Source organism: Ammospiza nelsoni, chromosome 1, assembly GCF_027579445.1.
Source record: "Ammospiza nelsoni isolate bAmmNel1 chromosome 1, bAmmNel1.pri, whole genome shotgun sequence".
In the NCBI taxonomy this organism is placed as follows: Eukaryota; Metazoa; Chordata; class Aves; order Passeriformes; family Passerellidae; genus Ammospiza; species Ammospiza nelsoni.
The window spans coordinates 52,873,003-52,893,570 of NC_080633.1; the positions used below are offsets into that span (position 1 = coordinate 52,873,003).

Below are 20,568 nucleotides of genomic sequence, written 5' to 3' on the forward strand. Positions count from 1 at the left end.
CTTCTTCCTCACACCCGTGCACAATCACACACACAGGATATGAATAAAGGCTGAGCTATGACACCTGGATTTCTAGAGCATGTGCCTGGGTGTGTGCTACTCTTGCCACCAGCACCACCATCCCTGCTGAAGGAGAGCCAGCACTGGGCCTCGTGGACCTGTGCTCCTCCATATGGAGTGAAATGCAGTGCTGGCTCCAGAGGAGCTCTCAGGAGTTCTCAGAGTCACACAGGTTCACACTTGTTACTGATTTATCTTGTGCAAGATATGCTTACCACTTCTGTTGGAGTACCTTCCATGGATTTATATTATTCCCTATAGAAACAGTGCCTCATATTTAAGCTTTCCCATCCTTCCTATAGTACCACGATCCCTCATGGGGTGCCATTTATGTAAGAAAACAGGTATGGTGAGGAAGGTGTCTGCTGACAGTGTATCTGAGGCGTGGTAATCTATCCTGGAATGTGTTAATGAAACACGCCAGAGATATTACAGTGACGAGCAGGAGAGAAATGGGTGTGACATACTGAGATGCTGGGGCACCTTGCTGTATGTATTTGCTGTCAACACAGTGCAGACCCAGCATATGCTATTAAGAAATCATCCTTGCAGTTGCATTTCATCCCTATAATGCAATAATTATACTTAGAAGCAAGGGATGTGTAAGTAGCATACACACTGCTTTTGTCCCTCTGTTTGACCAGACTTCTCCTATAGCGAGGAATAAGCTCCCATGCTCTCAAGGCAGGACAGCATGGAGGCTCTGGTAATACCAACCTATGTAGAGAACCCCAAGTTTTAGACACGTGCCCTGAAAAATTGATTTAAAGCAGTGGAAGGGCCTGAATACAATAGTGGGAAAGGACATGATCCTGAAACTGCAATTTCTGAAATTAGTGGGCTTTGACAATGCCAGTTTCCACCCTCTATGAAATAGTTTATTTGTAATAGACAGTCCACACAATGCCATAACAAAGTGATTTTATTGACATTCCTCCATAGTGATATGGTTGAATAGAAAGCACAGCCTGAGTATCATGTGACATTTTTCTGTCAATAAAAGCAAAATCAGTCCAATAATGAGGACCTTTCCTGCCACTGACTTTATGTAGTCTTTAACAAAAACCGTAACAGACATTTCCGTTAGATAAATCGGAAGCTGCAGGGAATTTGGCTAATGGTACAATATTTACTATACCTAGTATCTACTATCTACAGGAATCTGTTTTTCTACTGGAACAAAAGAACTACATGACTCACTAGTGAGAAAGTAACAATCCAATCTTTTGGACCTTGTGATAACTGGAAAACCTATCCCAGATTTAGTGTATTGCAGTAGTTTTATCTTTTCAAAATGAACACTGAGGTACAGCAAGAATAATAAAAAAGCACCGCATTTGTTGTAGAAAGATCTGTTGGTCTGCATTTGACTGAAAGCGTTTATTCTTGACTGGGAATCCCTATTAATATTACTATGGAGACAGGGCAAATATCATTTCAACAGAAATTAAACAGATCTCCAGTCAAATTTTTTCTTCTGAAATTCCATGGACTGTCAAAGGATTAACAGTGAAGGACGAGTTTAACCTGTCCCCTGTCCATTTATATTTTAGCCTATTTCAGTTTTGATTTTCATGTTCAAATTCAGTATCCTATTGTTTCCAACTAGAGGTATGTCAACTCTTTGTTACAGTGAAACTCAAACAACAAAACACAATCCCAACAAACACTCCCCTCCCCACAGGCCATCTCTCAGACTAGACTACAAGCTCAAACCTCAGATACAGTTCATTCAAAAGTTCACGGGCAATTGAGCAAACTGGGTGTAAAAGTTCCCCTGTGTCAGACCTGTACAAAACTCATGATTTCTCCATTAGATGTTAGATGTAGTTTGGACCACTCACTTCTTGCCTTGTGATAGCCATGGACCTCTCTGGAACATAAAAGTCAAGTTTTGAATATGCACAGACTGAAACTGAACACTTATGTAACTTACTGCAGACTGAAGTGACAGCATTTATAATGTTTAGACCTGACACTGTTAACACTAAGATACAGATGTTTGTACTGGATCAAATCCTGCATTGCTCATGAGGTTGAACAGTCAGTGAGACTACTTCAAGCTGGAAGACCTACTGATGATTTGAAATGCCTACTTCCATTCTCTTATCTCCAGATTAATGCTAACAGGATTTCAAAACCAGAAATACCCCCTTCCTTCCCTTTACCATTAATACCATCATGACAATAATTTTCAAAAATGTATGGGCCCTCTGAAACCATTGCCAGTATTCATTGCTCCAATCAAAAACTAGAATTCATGAAAGCTGTCAGATTGGCTTTTACATTTTCACTCACATTTTAAAAATCTAATGATGTTGATATTGTATCCCAATCTAGCCACCACCAGGTAGAAGAACCGAAAAGATTATTTCACTGTAAATCTGCTCTATGGAATATCTTCTAGTCTTTCCTGTGGGAAATAATGAAACCAGAATTTCTGTAATCAGCAGTCAGTGTTTTACAAATCAAGATGCAGACCTGGGGAGTAACAGCACTTGAATCAACAGATGAACTAGGAAGGGTATGTCTTGCATATGCACCACAACAGCAACAAAGTCAATTAATTGCATAATGGGCAGGTTAAATAACAGGCTGAGGGAGGTAGGTTCCTCCCTCTCTCCTGTGAGCACCATTCACTGCCTCACTCTGACGCTGCAGATGCACGGCTTCCCCCTCACTCCAGGCTGAGACTGGATTCTGCCCATGGCATGACACCAGGAACGGAGAAACACTGTGAAACACTGATCCGGATATCAGAAAGATAACGTAGGAGTTTGAAAACCTATTGGGGCAGGGCATTTGGGAAGAGAGAGGGATAGGCCTGGAATGGCAGAATACAGGAAAAGCCACACATGGCATTTTCTTTCACTTTGCTTTATGAAAACAGTCAACCATCTCTATTCCTGGCCTTAGATCAGAAAAACTTTCTAGGAAATCTGCATGACTTTGTCAACTTAGAAAGCAGCTTTTAAAAAATATTAGGCTGTGTGCTTGAAAGACAACTTGGATCAAGGATTTTGATGGGAAGTAGCTGGCTATGCTCTGTGTTTCCCAGAGGAGCAACACACAAGGTGCTTGAGATGGCATCTGCCAAACATAATCTGGTTTAGTGTGTGATGAGTGCCAGAAAGTGTTGTGAAGAAGAATTTCAGGAGAAAGCCTTCTGTATTTCATTTAGTGGAGCTTGATGCTGTCTCTGAAATACAAACATCTTTTATTATGCTACAAAAAATAGTTTCACTTTTTTGTAATAAAATATAGATTTAAAATACTTAAAAAAATTTAACTATACAGTGTTGTAAAGATTGATTTTTTCCCCCCACTTTTTTACTATGTTATTGAGACAGCTCTTTATTTTCCTTGGCCAAACATGGACCAACCAGTTGGATGCTTCTCTTTCTTCTAATGTTGGAAGACATCCAACATTTGACATAGTACAGGTAACTTTATAACATCATCAGGAATAAATTAGGAACCATACAAGAATCACTGGATTTGGGGGCCCAGAAGTGAAGAGGCAGGAATCACATACATTGGAAGATTTCATGTTCCTGGTGTGACTTGTCCTGATGAAATTCATGTGCACATGACAGATGCTCTGAGAAAAACATTAATTTTTCCATCTCTCTGTGCAGTGAGCTGGTCACATAGAATCAATGCCTGAGAGCTCATTTATGGAAACACTAAACATCATTTTCAGTGTGGGGTACAATGAAGCTGGCCTGTAGCTGCAGCCTCTGTTTGCAACTGTAATATTAAACAACAACATATTAAAACATAGATTCTCAGTAAAAGCCATACAGTAAATTAGCATAAAAGTTGCTGAAATGCCACAGAAATCGAATGAAGGGGCAATTTAAGTATTTCAGATTTTAATGTACCAGTAAAAAAAAAATTTTTTTTTTTTAAATTTCTTTGCTTAGAAATATATTTTTGGGTCCATAACCTTTCAAATACCTACTGACCTAAGAATAAAAGCAGGAGAAAGATCTAAAACTCTCAGAACACAATTTTTCAAATGTGATAAGGTTCTGTATAACCACCATAAAAATATGCGAGAATGCAGAGTCCAATTTTTTTTCCTTTGGAGAAAAAACTTAAGATGAAATGGCTGTGTTAGATCTTGAAATGGTCTCCTGATTTTACAGTGATCTAAAGCATAACTAACACAAAACTACCAGTAACAAGCCCTCAAGGGGGTGTTGTACTTCATACAAGCTGCTGAACACTATGATGTTACCTTCTCATGTACCTTCACAAATCTGTCACTTTGCATTTCTTGCATCCTTTAACATATTTAGTGTCAGAAGATACTTTGTATTTCCATTTCCCAGTTAAGACAAACACTTTCAATCTGAGATTAATTTTGGAAAACAAGGGCAGCAAGGATTAATAACTAGAATGTAATCAGAGCAGTAGTTTGACGGTAAAAGCCTCAGCAAAATCCATCCAAAGACAAGCCTACTGCTGTTTTCCTTTTTTCCCCCCAGATTCAGAGTTGGAAAGTACACCAAACTGAAGAGGGTTATGTCTGCAGTTACAAGAGCAAGATCTTTAGTTTAGTGGTACTTAGAATCACTGGAGGGCCTTTGGGCTTCCTCCAAGAGGATGTACACCAAAATCTTAACACCCAGAGAGTTATAGTTCCCTTCATACCTGACAAACACCTTCATTCACTGCAGCTTCTCATTTGACAGACCCCAGACAAAAACATTCTGTCTACAACCAATCACTCTTGAGGATATGGACTATTCCACTGAACAAGAAAAGAGAAACAACAGAACTGACAACCGCCCCCAGCAACCATGGGTTAGCCCAACCTAGCAAAGTAAATGGCTTCTGACACAGGGGATGGGATTGTCTAGACTTGTCATTTGGAAACAAACATTTTAAACATCAGAAAACAAAGATCTGGTAAACAGAACCCAAGGGTATTCATAAGAGTAGAACATTCTTCTTACTTCCCCTTTTCCTTGTCATATACAATACTAAGGTAAGGGAGCCTTGTCCTTTATGCTACATAATAAAACATCCTTCTTGAGTGTGCACAACCTTGTGCTTCTTGTGTGGTAAACATTACAATGGAGATGCCCCTCCCGATAGCTCTGAAGTGCGAGTTCTCTCCAGTACTGGCAAGCAACAATCATAACAATCGCCGTTATGCTTTGCATTGCATTACAGGTTGGTGGTGGTTTTTTTACTTTTTGAAGGTCTTATCTGCACCATGTATCTGGGCCAGTTCCAGCTGATACAACTGATGTGGATCATGAGTTCATATATAAAAATTTCAGTTTTGCTCATAGGTGTCTTTCAGATGGACAATACATACAGGGAAAATAGGGATGGATGATGATATATTTGACCAGCTCCTAGTACTGGTTTCAACGATTAAGAAGTATGATGGGCTATGAATTGATTTAGAAGATATGGGTATATAAAAGCTTGGAATGCTTGATGAAGGGTTTTTTTTTAATTTTTTTAATCAACGTATCTGGAAGTAAACATTTATTAACATTTGGTCAAGTGTAGTGTAACTTGCATTTGTATTTTCATTGTTATTAATGGAGGTATGTAGAGATATACAGAAACCTTGAGACAGTTGTTTTTCTATTGCATACAGACTAGCAGTCCATTGGAAACAGAGGATGAAAGCATGAAGGTTAGATCATAGAGGGTGGCAGTTCTTCATGCACGGCTTTTGTTAATCTTGATTTTTGTTTTGTTTTCAAAAATAAAAACATGGGAAACCAAGATCAAATGACGGTGGACAGGAAAGGTGACATCATCAGCCATAAAAACACCAGAAGTGCCTGAACCCCCTCATTCAAGTCCAAAGGTGCTAGTTTCTTCAACAGCTGTCAGCAGCTTTTCATACAGCATAGAATATGAGGGGTAAGGTGGAAGATCCAAACGGTTGAAACATGTGTGTGCCCTGCAAAAGGAAAATATGCTACATGTTAGGCTGAATCTTAGAAACTTGAGAAAATAAGAATTGAGAAAACTAGTTTCTACTGAGACTCAAGACATTCAAGTTCACTCAAAGTAAAACTTTTTAATTCCATCAAAATATGAGGTACTGAAATGTATGTGCATATACATTTCAGTATAGAATATGTTATATAGAAGACACAAGCTAAGTATCAACATAACATCTGATATTCCTCCTTCGGATGTTGCAGGGATCTTGTAGGATCTTGACGGAGAAGAATGCTGGAGGGAGGTCACTGAGGAGCTGGGATTTAGGGCCTGATAGAGAAGTTCATTACTATAATTTTGGTTGCTTCAAGATTTTTTAACAAAATGGCACTCATCTGTACATCCAACACGAGCTGTCAATAAGCTTTGCAGCAGTGGACAAACACAATGTGATGGAATACAGTGACAGAATGGGCTGAGCGTGTGTTTGCAGTGAGGCAGGCCTGACTGCTAAAAGACCATTCAGGGATCTGCTAACTGAGGAAGGAAGGCTGCTGAAAATATTCAGCAAGTCAGCTGTTGGCCATCTGCTGCAAGTCTGGCCTTTAAATATTATTTATTTGTAGTACCCAAGACAAAAGCAAAATATTCTGTGCAGAGCAAGCTGCAAACTTGATGACCATCTCTTTCCCCAGTTTTACCATTACATTTACCTAACCTTCTATTTACATTGGCAGCACCTTCAAAAAAAGCCATGGAATGGGTTCCATGCGTTCCTTCTCCCTGCTGCAGCTTTTCTGGCAGCAGCAATTAGACCCAGAGGCAGACAGCACTTCACTGTGGGAGGTGCTATACAAATATGGAGTAAAGAAACAGTTCCTGCCCCAACAATTCAGCCCCAACTGCACAGCTCATTCAACAAATGGACGTGGGAGGGGCACATTTTCCGTAAAATTGTTTCAGTTTTTTTTCAGTCAGCTTTTAGAGTTTTACATGATGATAACAATATTTCTATTTCCTCTTGCTCACTGGGATAAATGTGAATTGACAAAACTTTACAGAAGGAAATGTAGCCTCATTGGCTAAAAATGTCTGAGCTTCTGGCCCCTAGTATTTTTAAAAGCCATGGAGTTGTTTTACTTTGAGCCCTTCTATCTCAAACTTTAACTAAATCCTACTTCTCTTACACTGAAGCAGCAGAGCTATCTTGGAGAAAATTACACAAAGCCATGCTAGTCATCTCTTAGGCCACCCACAAAGTGAGAAAGACATAATGCTAGTACATGGGCTGGCCTGAGACCTGTAGATTCAGAGGAAGAGCTTTATCAAGCACTAGTGGGGAATCTTTAAAAGCAATCAGGCAACTGAAATAGCCAGAGGCATGTAATCGTCACTGCATTACAGAATTTCAATTAGGAGAGCTTCTACCATCCTTTTACCCCTTCTGAATGAAGATTTGGTAGCTGGTTAGTCTCAGAAGTGAATACAATAAACACAGAATTTGTGGAAATGAGCTCGGAATGCCTGAGTTAGTGAAAAACAAACATTAATAAAGCTGTTATTTAATTCATCTCTTGAAATTGAACATGGCAGCTCATGTGTATTATCCATGAGTAGCCCTGCAGTATTTATTGTTCATCTCAACAATCTTTGGCAACATAAGTTGTTTCTACAATCCATTGGCAATACTATCAACCACTGGGAGTTAATCAACAGCATTCTCATAGTCCATTCAGAACATGGTTATCACAGGCAAGACAGCCCCATGCAGAGATAGCCAGTCTTGAGGAGCTCAGCTGCTGGGCTCCAGAATTGGAAGTGGCACAGCCATGGTGGTTCAGGTGTGAGTTCTTCTAAAGTAGTTTTGCAGAACCAGACCTCTGTATGGCACTCAACCACAGCACATTTAACTGTTTGAGACAACAGCATCTCAGACACTGCTGCTGTGCATCCTCTTGTGTGGTACAGACGTATCCACAGCCACTGACTCTGGTGTTTACTTTCTTGCAGACATTTATCTTGACTGATCATTATCCATCTAGTTTCACTCTGGTTATGAAACAACCCTGCAATGCTGTTGACTTTTAGACATCCTTGACCGAGCCAAACTCAGAAAAAAGATACATTCCTTTTCTTACTATGATGTTTACAGATATGGGCTCTTCTATAGAATGTCTCAAGGAATTTATTGAGGGGAACAAAGAAAGGAAAAAATTGTTAACATGTCTAGAAACACTGAAACATTTTGCTAAACAACACTCTTGTGTTCTCCAGCTTAACAAATCCACAGAAAAAAATCCTTGCACTTCAAAAAAGGTCATCAAATTTGAAATGAAAAGAGCATTTCAGAAGCGCTATCCAGGTAAAGTTTACACTTCTACCTACTTATGGTGCAAACCACAAAAGATTGCCAAGGGCAAAACCTGAGTTCATATTCTGGTTTGTGAAACAAATGTGGATCTACTGCAACTCCAGTGATGCCTGTGAAGCCCACTCAGTCTTAAATAAGGATAATTATGTGCAAAACTGTCTGGTTTTTATCATATATTGTGTGATACTGCAATACACAGGGCAATTAAGAATCAGTGATACTTTCCATAATGCCCACTGTTGTCTAACTGTGCTTCATCCTCCAAAGGGGTAAATTCCTCCTGAATTATGTTGGCCTCTTACTGCTGATCCCAGTGAGAGTGACTATAGTGAGCATAATCCAGGGAACACTTGCCACACATACTGGAGTGAAAACATCACATCAGTAGTGCATGAGCACACAAAACATCACACAAGAGCACAGCAAAGAGAAAATATTTCTTCCCTTGATTTAAGCTTCCTACCACATAAGCCTGCTGACATATGAGATGGTGTTCAGGGAATGTGAGGCCTGGAATAAGAATTACATTGGTAACAGCTTTTATGGGAAGGATTCTGGCTTCTCCAGAAGAAAATGCAAGATAAAGTAATGTAAACCAACTCTGACCCTCATATACCCTCATCCTCCAGTAAGTTAGGCAGTAAATGGACCACTTAAAATTTCATTCTTCCTGGCAGTCTGTCTTTATTGCTTAATATAGTTTTGGTGGGCTTGAACCTTTAATCTTGCTCATTGTTCACAGTGCTATGCTATTTCTTTTCTTCTAAGAATTCTTTCTAAAAATTATAAGCTTTTAAGATTTTTGCATTCTTCTTTTCTTTGTCACTTCTTTTATTCCCCATAAAGATGAGAACCCAAAGGCAGTAAAACTGGGCACAGAATCCCCTGCTATCTTAATTATACCTTGAAACTATCTGCTAAAGTAAGGCCTACATTCTAACATAATCATGCCTGCCAGGCAGAAACTGGGCAGTTCTCCTTTTCACCTTGCTTTCGTTAAATGAGCCCACAAACCCCCCTTGATCAATCTGAGAACCCACAAGTAGTAGCTTTTGTTCCTTTTGCCTGTAAGAGGGAACACTTACATGCTGTTTGGGAATCAGTGTTAAACAGATGAATGTAGATTTACAGCTGATACTGCTGTTGTATTGAAGAGGAAAGAGAAGATGGATGGTAAGAGACAACGAAGTCCATGCACTCAGTCCATTGGTAAAGAAGGAAATTATGAGAATAAAGTTCTTTGTAGTCACACAGAATCTTTGTTTTTTTAAATTATTACATGGGATTCTATGGTGATTAAATAGTTGATCATCCAACAGAGAAGAACAGAATTCTTTTACAAAAGATCAGGTATTTACTAGCACTGGTAATCTGCATTATGCATAACACACACTACACTGCTGAATGAAAATCTCTTCTGATGAAAGGGGAGTTGCAGCTCAGCACTGTTGGGGAAAGTGACCTCATTGCGTCAAATGTGATTATTTGAATCCCTGGGATACACACTGAGGTCCTCACTTACTTGATACTCAAGCAGACATAATCTTGGAGCTGGCAGGAGTTTTTGTCAGGTGAGGAGTGCAGCCACAAGGTGGGACAGTGGCATTTGTAGGCACCAAACACTTTTTCCAGCTGAGGATTTAAGAAGACTGAACTGTTGCCTCCTACAGTTATAGTAGAAAGCACTGTTCTTAGCACAGGTCTGTTTTGGGCCAGGAGTTCTGCTCCCATGGTGCCAAATGAAGCTCTGCTATTCCAGCTAGAAAACCAGTGGCTTTTCATTAATGTTTGCTGGGGAACAAGAATCCATCCTTGTAGAACTACCACTAAAACTGATTCCATTTACAAACCTACATGACACAGAAGAAGTGAAGAGAGGATTCCTGCTTCAGAAGAGGGTGTAGCTGCAAAAATTCTCCAACCATCTCCACTCTGGCAACCAGTTAAATGTGTAACACCTTCATTTTGGGACAAAACTTTCCATATTATATAGGAAGAGTAAGGCTCAACCTTGATGAACAAGTGATTGAACCTGCTATTTTATATGACAAGTGATACCAGTTTGGAAGAACCCATGATGCAGATTTACACCGACTGATCTGAAAAGCTGGCAGTCTCTTTGGAACCTGCTTTAGGGTCATTGTCTGAAAACCTAGGATTAAAGCAGCATCTCTGAGCTGTATGGTGCCTCAACTTTCTAATATATGTGATCTCAAAAGTAAATACAGATAGGAAAAATGTGTCTGGCACATGTGCACACCCCAGAAATAAAATAGTGGTGTAATCTCACTCTTCTTAGTCTTAGATGAACATATTACACCACAATTACCCTGATCATGCAGGGAACTGGTACTAATGAACAAATTCACCAACTTAGAATGAAGTTACTGGATGTTCAACCTTCCTGAAAAAGACTTGTTTACCCTCAGTGCTTTCAAGAAGCACTCTAAGTGTCATGTATGGCTATTATTTGAAAAGTGTTTAATTTTAGAAATTTACTCCATGCCTTTTTTCTGGCCTTGCCATGTTGCTGTTGCAAGTGCAAACACTACTAACCTATGTAGTTTAGGTGTTGGCACATCTCTGCTCACTATAAGCAAATGGTAGTTGCATGCTCCATTGCCCAAGTGTAAGGGATATTTGCCAAAATACCTCAGCCATCTGGAGCAGAAGTAAGGGAACAAAGGAGTTGTGGATTCTCCTGATACAGCTAAAAGTTCTCTACACTTTGTACAGCAGTTAAATTGAGAAGGGAATTTGTTGTGGTTTATTGTAAAGTTAGTTGCGCTCATGTCACAGGATTAAAAGGCTGACAGGATATGACATAAGTCTTTTTTAGCCTGTAAGTCTTAAGTACGTAAATAAATCTAAATAAACATGGGCAAACCATAATCAGGTATTTAAAATACAAGTTTTAAATAATGCTCATTTAGTTGCTTAACTAAGGATTTAGGGAAGCTCCAGGTTCAGCCTGTGTGTTTTATGCATTTCTTAGCACTGGGTATACTTGGCAGCACCCCATAATTTTATAAGAATGCAGGCAATGATTCATGGTGATCAAGCTGTGTTTATTTCCCATGAGCAAGTTTTCTTTCTTTTTCCCCTGGCTAAAATGAATGCAGAGCTCTAAGAAATCTAACAAGTGCTACCAACTTTCACCTGGAAAGGAGGCCTCTGTCAGGGAGAGCAACTCATTCAGAGATCAGCAGACAAACATAAAATCTCGAGGCTAACTGAATGTGAGTCAGAAGTAGTGCCTAGGTTCACAAAGAAAGTTAAACAGAGCAGAAAGGGGCCAATTACCTTTTCAGAACTTGACGGGTCACGCCAGGGCATTTTCTGTGCATGCACCAAGGTCCACCCTCCCTTCTCACCCTGTTGCACCCCAGAAGGAGTGCAAAGAGAGCTCTACAGAAATGCTGCAGAGTCTGTGGCTGCTGGTTACTGACTGTCTGCAGGCAGTAATGTCCTCAGTAAGCTCCTAAACCCTTACATAGAACCTGACTGTATAAATATACTGCAAAAGGAGGATCTGGACTACAAATAGCAAACTGTTGCTCGCAGGCTTTCTTACCACATTGCTGGCTGGAGCTCAGATGGCATGAGTCATCTCACTGACCTTATATGTTTCCATCTTGTTTTAAATCTCAGTGCCCACATCTAGCTTCATGCAGGCTCCAGTTCTCCATATAATCTCCATAGTGTCCTTATGGTGGATGGACACAAACCAAAATGTACCAGCTGTGACTCAGCTGAGCTACTTCAAAAGTCTGTGTTCAGGTGAGATGAACTGTTCCTTGAAAACACTCCCATTTCCTGACTTTAGAGGGAGTCCAACCTAAGATATCAGCTCTGAATGCCTCGTGATACAGTGCCTTGGCTCCAGTTTCTGCATCTTCCACTGCATAAACATGGGCTAGAGCAGACTTGGACTGAGAGGGTGACCAGATTTGGACTTTACCTCTCCAGAGGACTCAGGTGTTTGCTCAAGTCTGTGTCTTATGGTACGTTCCTGGGCAAACAACATGGAGAGTGAGTAATGAGAAAACTGGACCAGACCCTTGGTTAATTGATTGTCTGACTATATCTGCGAGGTGTATGCAATGAAATTTTTGCTCTGTGCCATACAAGCAGCCTCCTTTGCAGTGTAGCTGAAAGCAAATGATAAGAGCAGGAAGAAAGCATCCTTCGGAGGGCAAATGTGATATAAAAGGGCCACTGTAAAAAAAGTATCTCAGAGGCACTGAAATGTTCTGTAATACCAGTGGGGCAGAGCCTCAGGCAACTGTCAGGACATTCAAGAAAAGGTGACTCACTTCAGTAAGGAAGGATGAGTGCTGGTCACCCATAAAGAGGTAAAGCAGAACTCATAGCTGAAACCATCAGTGGCTGTGCCATCACTCTCTTGGGTGGCCTGAGGCAAGTCCACCCCTGCCCCTTTGTTCTGAAAAGGAAGATGACCCCTTCTTTGGGAATCACTGCCAAGTCTGTTGATTCTGTATGACATTATAGCTCATTTGCTCCTAGCTGGCTGACTGAACTAGATGCAACAAATTGGATATTATCAGTGAAGTTCTGTCACTAAGCTTCTTCATTACAAAAAAGTGGAACCATCAGAGTAAATGAAGGGATTACACTCAGGTCTCCAGCCAAAACTCAGAGACAGATTTTGGCTTTCATGTCTCTGTAAATTCACAAGTATTTTTGCTAGCATTTTGAAAGTAAAGGGAGCAGAATCAGTTGACAAGCTCCTGTTGATCTGAATCTGTTCCAGAATCAAAATAAGAGAACTAGGTTTGAACCTATGGAAATCTTAATCTTAACCATTTCCAAAGATTTCAAATAGTTTGAATTGAGCCTGCAAATCAAAAAGACAGCAAAGGAAAACGCTTTTCTCTGAACGTAATTACAGAACAACAAACTGATCATTGTCTCTTTGCTGTTTTTTTTAACTTGTCCTTACTGTATTCATTAATTGACAGAGAGATAGAACGAAGTACCAGGCCTCTGTTCCTAACAGCCATTCTGGCACAAAGTCCTGGTTGGGACGTACCTTGGGAGGGAGGTGATTTTCCCCCATTTCTCTATGCAGAAGCGCCGCAGGCCGTTGCTCCCTCGGAGAGCGGCAAAGCCCTCGTAGGGCACACTCGACGTTCCCGTGACAAACTGCAACAATCGCAGCCTCTGCTCATTGTTGAACCTCTCCACGGCCGCCCAGAACCACCGGATCACGATGTGCCCATCATGGTAGCCTACACCAAGCAAGAGAAATAAAAATCACTCCCTCCTAACTGAGAAGAGCAACACTGAAAAATATTCCCATTAGCATGGGGCAGTAGATCTCCTACTGGAAAGATCCTGGCCTAACAACATATCTTGTTCTTCATGAGCAGTAGGTCCCAGCTTCCATTTTGTCCTGGCTGTGGATACTATAATACCACTAACTCATTTCGGACCCTGAAACTCAAATATCCACTTGAGATCCACTGGTCTCTCACAAATCTCTTGGCAAGAACTGGGGTTATGTGCATGCGATATTAAAGACCAACAGCAATATGCCACACAGCGTGAGTCTTAACAAGCTAACAATTTCTGCTTCCCAAGTAAATTCTCTTTTGGATTGCAGTAGTGTTTGACATATGGAGAGGAGTTTCCTGCCACAAGTCCTTCCCTGGCAAACTTCCCACCTGAGGGGCTCTGAGCCTTGGTTTGTGCCAGTGAGAGCCAGCATATACCAGGCTGAATTTGTTTCAAAACTTAGATATAAAAATGTAGCTGGAGAATAACACTACGGACCAGCTGTGCTTGTGGTAAGCTGCATACTTCAAGGTAAGCCAAAGGCTGGGCAGTGACCAGCAAAGACTGAAACCTTGTATTTCAGGGGAGGATATGTGAACCTCAGGAACTTTCCACTTGTGGTGGAGAAGTGGTGGATTTCACATTTTTCCATCATCCAAGACAGCCTGGATAAATCATTCTTTAAAGCAAAACCAGACCAAGGAGCAGAGAAGGGAATAAAATCCAACTTGACATAGTTTAAGCTAAGGGAACAGTTAAACAAGATATGTACATTGTTGAAATGTAATTGGGAACTGTGAAATTCAGCTCCTGATTTTAGCTCCCTGCTAAAGCCAGGAGGACTTGTGGAACTACTTTCTGTGAGGCTAAGAGTTCAGTCACAGTCATCTTAGATGATCTGTAACTTTTAGATCTAATTGTGCAAATCCTTTTCAGCCCTTAATGGTCAAAACTCCTTTTAACTCTGCAGGAATTGAATAGATAAAATCTGGATAGAAAAAGCAGAACCAATTTCAGTAGTATAACACCACAACACCTGAGCTCTTATTTGGTTTTTTTTTTCAGTTATTCTTCACAATAACTTCCTGGACAAAATAGGGCATTTTCCCTCAGGAAAGACAGAAAGAAAAGATGGAGCAAGACTTCCATGTTTTAGACTGAAAGAGTCAAGATAGTAGTAAACATGAGCAGGCACTTTACCTCCACGATATTCTGTGTTGTTCCGCCAGTCATTGAGATCTATTTCTGCAGTGCCAGCTATAACTAGCTCCAGTTCTCTGGCGTCAAAAACAGAGACAAGCCTGGAGTCTACAACCTGGAACAAAAACCACCTGTAAGCACAGTTCAGACTGGAAATGAAGCAAAGTCTTATAAACCTATGGTGGCAAGCTCTTTATCCTGACAAAGTTTGAATGTTTGCATTCACATGTTTGTGTATGATTAAGGAAGGGCAAGAATAGGTGACTACATGGGTTGGTCAGCAAAGCCCCAGGTTTTAACCCAGTCCTTGTAACAGTTCTGCCAGAAAGATGTTCTCAGATCCAGGTCTTCAGCAAAGATAAACTGCAAAATCCAGGGACAGCAATGGAGCAGTATCCAGGAATACCAGCAGCAAGCTTGGACTGCACCCACGGACTGACTTACTGGAACAAATCCCTGAAGACACAGTGTGTTTCATCTGATTCTCATCAAAGTGTACAATTCTTCACAATCTTTCTTTGTCAGGGACCCCTAATCCTCACCCCAAATCACAACATGGCAGAACAAAATTTGCAAATGCCTACTTCTCTCACTGTGTGAATGGAAAGCAGTGTCATTCTTAACTCTTGATCATACGTAATGCTTTATCACATTCAGCAGACACATTTCTTTCCTTTTTCCTTTAATCCTAAACCCGCTATATCCAAGTTCTCTGTCTCTACAGACAGAGATCCAAGAGCTCCAATTCCTTGCTGTTTGTGTCTGTTTAGTTGCTCTCCAGGGTACCAATGAAGCATTTAACCAGGGTGCTACTCATTCAGGTGAAGGAGGGATGCCTGTGGAAGCATCACTTTGCCACTTACTTCGTAGAAGCCACGGACCAGCGCCTCTGTTTGCTGGACCACTCCTCGTTCCACTCGCCACTTTACCATTCTCTCGATGTACTCCTTTTTGTTCTTTTCTGTGACTGCTGTATTTGCCCCTCCAGACTTCAACTCTCTCTCTGTCACCTACAGAACAGAGATAAACAGTGGTGTAGCTTTGCATGGATCATGTTGTGTTTCAAACACGAGATCATCCAAGCCACAGAACAGGAAACAAGAGGATAGAGAGGCAATCACAGTATTGGAATAGCAGACTGCTTGGCCAACTGGAAGGGATATCTACTTGTCTCTTAGGCACAAGTGTTGCCCTTCCCCAAGTGCTAGTAAAAGTGTTTACTCAGAAATGCAGACAGCTAAAGAAAGTATCATAATATGAGAACTCCCAATACACTACCTAAAACAAGACCTGTACAGCAAGCCTGCACAGATAAATAGTCACTGTGGGGTTCAGAGTTTTGTGTCAGCCATCCAAACCTGAGAAGAGTTTATAGTGTAAATAACTTTTTCTTATTTTAAGCAAGAGCTGCATAATTTCTTTGCATTTTAATAGTTAATTTAGTTGGCTTGGGTTACTAAATCTTGATATTGAGAAGAGATTTAAGGAATCAATCTGGATCCTACCCAGCAAGCACATATGCCTCCTCCCATGTGACAGAAAATTGTATTTGTCTTTCAATTATTTTCACACTCAATTTAGTTGATTTAAAAGGAAGAATATGTTGCTCTTGTCTTCAGTTTTCTACTGCTATAACAATGACATCCACCACAGACAGTAAATGAACTGTATGAATACATATTCATTACTAGTATTATTTATATTATTATCTATTTATTAGCCCAGCAGACAGCAAACATCATAGGCAGTATTTAGGTCACCTTACTTGAGGGACCTATTGCAATATTATGAGTTAAGAAACATTGACTGAGTCATCTAATTGGTAGCTTAGTTGAGAAACAGCAGGAACAAGTAAAGCTGGATGGAAGGAGTTAGGAATTCTTAGCTGGTTCAGGTTAAATTCCCAAACATAGATCATTGCATCACCATTATACAAGCAATGCTGCATTGTCCAGACAGCAGGGCTCTGGCCCTGCTACCATGCTGTATTCTTCAAGGCTGTGGGGCATTAAGGTGTATCCGCCAATCCAAAGACTAAATGTTGTCTAGCTTTAAGCATGACCATAATTCCAGATGTTCAAAGTTTCCTGTGAGACTTCCCACAAACACCTCAAAAACTATTGTTTTTTTAACTTCTCATTATTTGTATAAATTCAAATACTATTAATTATCTATGATTGGAGGCTAGCAATCAATAGCAATGTGTCCCTATTTTGGGGATTTTGTTCTTAGGGGCATTAACTGCAGCTGTGAGCTCCAATTGAGAATCAGGGTTCAGACTAGCAAGAAGACATTTCAACCAATGTAGCTCATTCTTTTCACCTGATGGGAACAATTGCCAGGGCTCAGAGACAGGCTGTATCCACAGAGAGCTCAGAAGAACACTTTTTACTGGGTAAAAGCATGAGAAAGTACTTTGGGTCACAAGCAACTGACACATCTGTCTTATAAGTGAAATTCTCAAATTGTCATTCCCCCACCAGTAAAAATGTGTAATGCTTGATTTGACACTGTATCACTGCTGTTACAGGAGTGCTCTGGGTTCCAGTACACAAGAAGGCTGGAACTGACATGGAGTAAATTCTCCTTAAGAAAGGACCAAGAAAGAGGATTTGGCCTGAAAGCCTTAGAAGTTCAATACACATCAGAGATGAGACAAGAAAATGTGAAAGCAGCAGTAACTGGTTCATAATAAAGTCATTGTGGAAGCAGGACAGAAGGGCTGTAACCATCTACTGTACAGCTTCTCAAGGAGGCCGTTTATTTCTCGTTTTCCTTATCCAGCCCTTGAAATCCATCTTCCCAAATATTAGCAGAGCTCCCACTGTGATCTACACTTGCACATGTACCAAGCAAAGCAATGCTCAGATGGCATTTAAGTGGTTAGATACTCTTGGCATGGAAGAATTTCCAACTAGGATCCATCTGTGAGCATAAAACATGACTGAAATTCTTTGTTATTTTGCTGTCAGCACTTAGTAAATTTCAAGAGGAAAATCTTACTTTCACTTAGGACACTTGGATTCTGACAGTTGTAATTCACAGTGAGAAGCAACCTTTCCCTTCATTATTAGTTCTAGCAAGGTCAGTGTCCAGTACATAGACAACAGCATCAAAAGGTACTAGACAACAGCATCAAAATCCAACCTTTAGCATTATTTTGCTTTTATACCACAGCATCCACAACAGATTGTAATTTTCTTCTATTCTATTTGGAGCCATTTCTTATCTTCCACAACAGACTCCTATGTAACTGTTTTCTCTTTCCTTTGAGGAGAGTATAACGAGTAATTAGTGTGCCAAATGTTACCTTCAGATGCATCGGGGCAACTCAGTTCTTTTTCAACTTTGTAGTCTTCCCTTGTAAATACAAACTTGTCTCATCTGCCTTTGTGAATATGTCTGTATGTTTCTGTCTGCCTTTGTGTATTAGTCTCATGTAGCCATACCTTCCAGGGAAACCCACTTTACTGTCAATTCAATGTCATGCAAGCTCTCAGTTCCAAGTCCATGAAAACCTCCTGCATTTGAGTCTGTGGAAAAACAGTGTTATTGCTCCTACAGATGCTTCCTACTTTAATTCTTCTGCCCCATCCTTTTCATCTACCCTTAACTCTGCTCATCCTTTGTAACCTTTTGCTATACTCAGGCTAAATTCAGTTTTTAATATACTCCCTGAAGCCTTGCTTGCTTTCTGTTACTTTAAACCTCATAGCTGAGCAGGACTGGAATTCCTCCCCTCAGAAACTTCTCTAACTCTTCCCTAGTTCCCAGAACTACCCTAGCTTTGTGCAAACCCTTCAGGAAAATTAACTGTCAAGTGGTGAGAGCCATTCTTTGGATATTCCTGTGGATACATAGGTTGTGATGATTGGGAATGGAGCTGCAGCTGAGCCTCATCCCTAATGGACTACAGCAGTGTAGGGCCCGTGAACAGTATGGAAGGCAAAGAAACATGGAATGCTGATGTGTATTGACCAATCACAAAAGGGCAGTGAGGGCACACAGGTGTGATGCATGTAAGATAAAGGGTATAAAAGGTCATATTCCACCTGATTTCTCTGCTTCTTTTGACCCTGTGTATCTGTTCCTTACAAGGTATCTCCATCCCCTGAGATTCTGCAGAGCTTGGTGAGCTTGGTTCTTCAGCCTCTCTACTTTTCAGTATCACCTTGGAGATCCTTAATCATGGTCCGAATATTGTTTTGATTGCCTTCAAGGCTTCCCAGAGACAGTTATAATCCATCATGGTTTGCAACACCAAAGAGCAGCAGGGCTTCAGTGCAACCCAAAGAATCCCACAGGAGCCATTTATTCTGATTGCCAGACTGCACGTAAGCCAGTGTTGCACCCTCCCTAAGGCTATAGTGATCAGCCAGGTTACAGAGAACTGTCTGACTAAGGTACAGCTGAGATGCAGAAAGCACAATAAAGGGACGTACATACCAAGTTGTTAAATAGGTGCAAGGTAAGTAAGAGACACAGGGAGATATTAGACAAAATAGTGGTAAGGATTGCCAAGTCCTACACCACCTGTCAAATGTTTTTTACCCCTCCTAACCCATCCTTTCAGTCACATCAGCTTGAAGTTACATTGCTTGCATTCACCAAATGCCACATCTGTGTGAACTACACCCTGGAGAGAAGAGCTGCACTCCAGAGAATTCCTCATGCTCATCAGAGTGTGGCTCAAAAAGCCCGTAGGGGGGCTGGTATTGTATATTATACACCCTAAGAATAAACATCTGCCTTGGAACAGGTGGCTTGAAAGAAACAGAAGGTAGGAGAAGAAAATGTAATTGAAAGGCTAAAGGATCTGTTCTGACAGAAAGATGTTCATCACGCTCAACTCTGTCAGCTTCAAATTTGCTTTTCAGATGTTTTGCATAGCTATGCTCACCTGTCCAAACACCTCCTCGTTCACTGTGAAGGTTAAATCCAGGATATCTGTGATATTGTTATCCTTCATCCACTGCAAGCTCTGATGGAACTCTTCATCCAGGTACTCTAAGTCACTTAAATCACATGGCCTGATTGCAAGACAAGAAAAAATATATGGTCCTGTGACTACTGTCAGGATGATTTCCTACTAAGTGTGTGAACAAATTTACTGAAGATCCAACATAAAACTGAAGTTCATTTAGTTTTGTTAACATCAAAGGTTGTTTTACAGACCCTCTTGAAGCAGTTCTGCAACTGTTTGCTTTGCATAGCTGGGCTCAAGGCCAAATCTGCTGGCTGCCTGCATTATTTGCTGTCAAAAGACACCCCTGGGGCTTGATTTTACGTGGATCTTCAGGATGCTCTGCACTTTGTAGCACATGTGTCCCTTCAGCCCCACTGTGCTGTGCCTGGCTGCTTCCATTATCTATCATCTGCCAGGTGAGCACACAGCACTGACACAGGGCAGAGCAGGCAGCCTAAATTTCTGCTAATAGGGAGCCATCCCTGTCTGCTGAAAGGTCAGATTTGTTAGGAGCAGCCTGGTTTCCAGCTCCCTAAAGGGGCAGTAAGGATGCAGGGAGAACCCTAGGTTTCAGCCTATTTTCAGATTAGATCAGGTACAATTTAGGTATGAGTGTTTGTACCCCAGCAATAATAATGGTTTCTAAAAACCCAACAAAGAATAACTTGATAAAGAACTTAAAGGACTGTTAAGACAGGTATCTTTGCTGATTTGGAATCATCTTAATTGATGAACTGTTTCAGCTAAGCTTTAT

General features: G+C 40.7%; 1 protein-coding gene across 3 annotated transcripts in view; it reads right to left on the bottom strand.

The window, feature by feature from the left end:
- Positions 1-971: 971 nt before the first annotated feature.
- HECW1 (HECT, C2 and WW domain containing E3 ubiquitin protein ligase 1) overlaps positions 972-20,568 on the bottom strand; it is a 253,494-nt gene continuing 233,897 nt past the window's right edge. For all 3 annotated transcript variants that reach the window (XM_059478944.1, XM_059478926.1, XM_059478936.1), the window contains 5 exons: positions 19,749-19,878; positions 15,712-15,858; positions 14,849-14,963; positions 13,404-13,602; positions 972-5,995 (listed from right to left, as the gene is read on the bottom strand). In XM_059478944.1, coding sequence (XP_059334927.1) covers positions 5,884-5,995; positions 13,404-13,602; positions 14,849-14,963; positions 15,712-15,858; positions 19,749-19,878 — 703 coding nt within the window. In that variant the 3' untranslated portion in view covers positions 972-5,883. The remainder of the gene's footprint in view (positions 5,996-13,403; positions 13,603-14,848; positions 14,964-15,711; positions 15,859-19,748; positions 19,879-20,568) is intronic.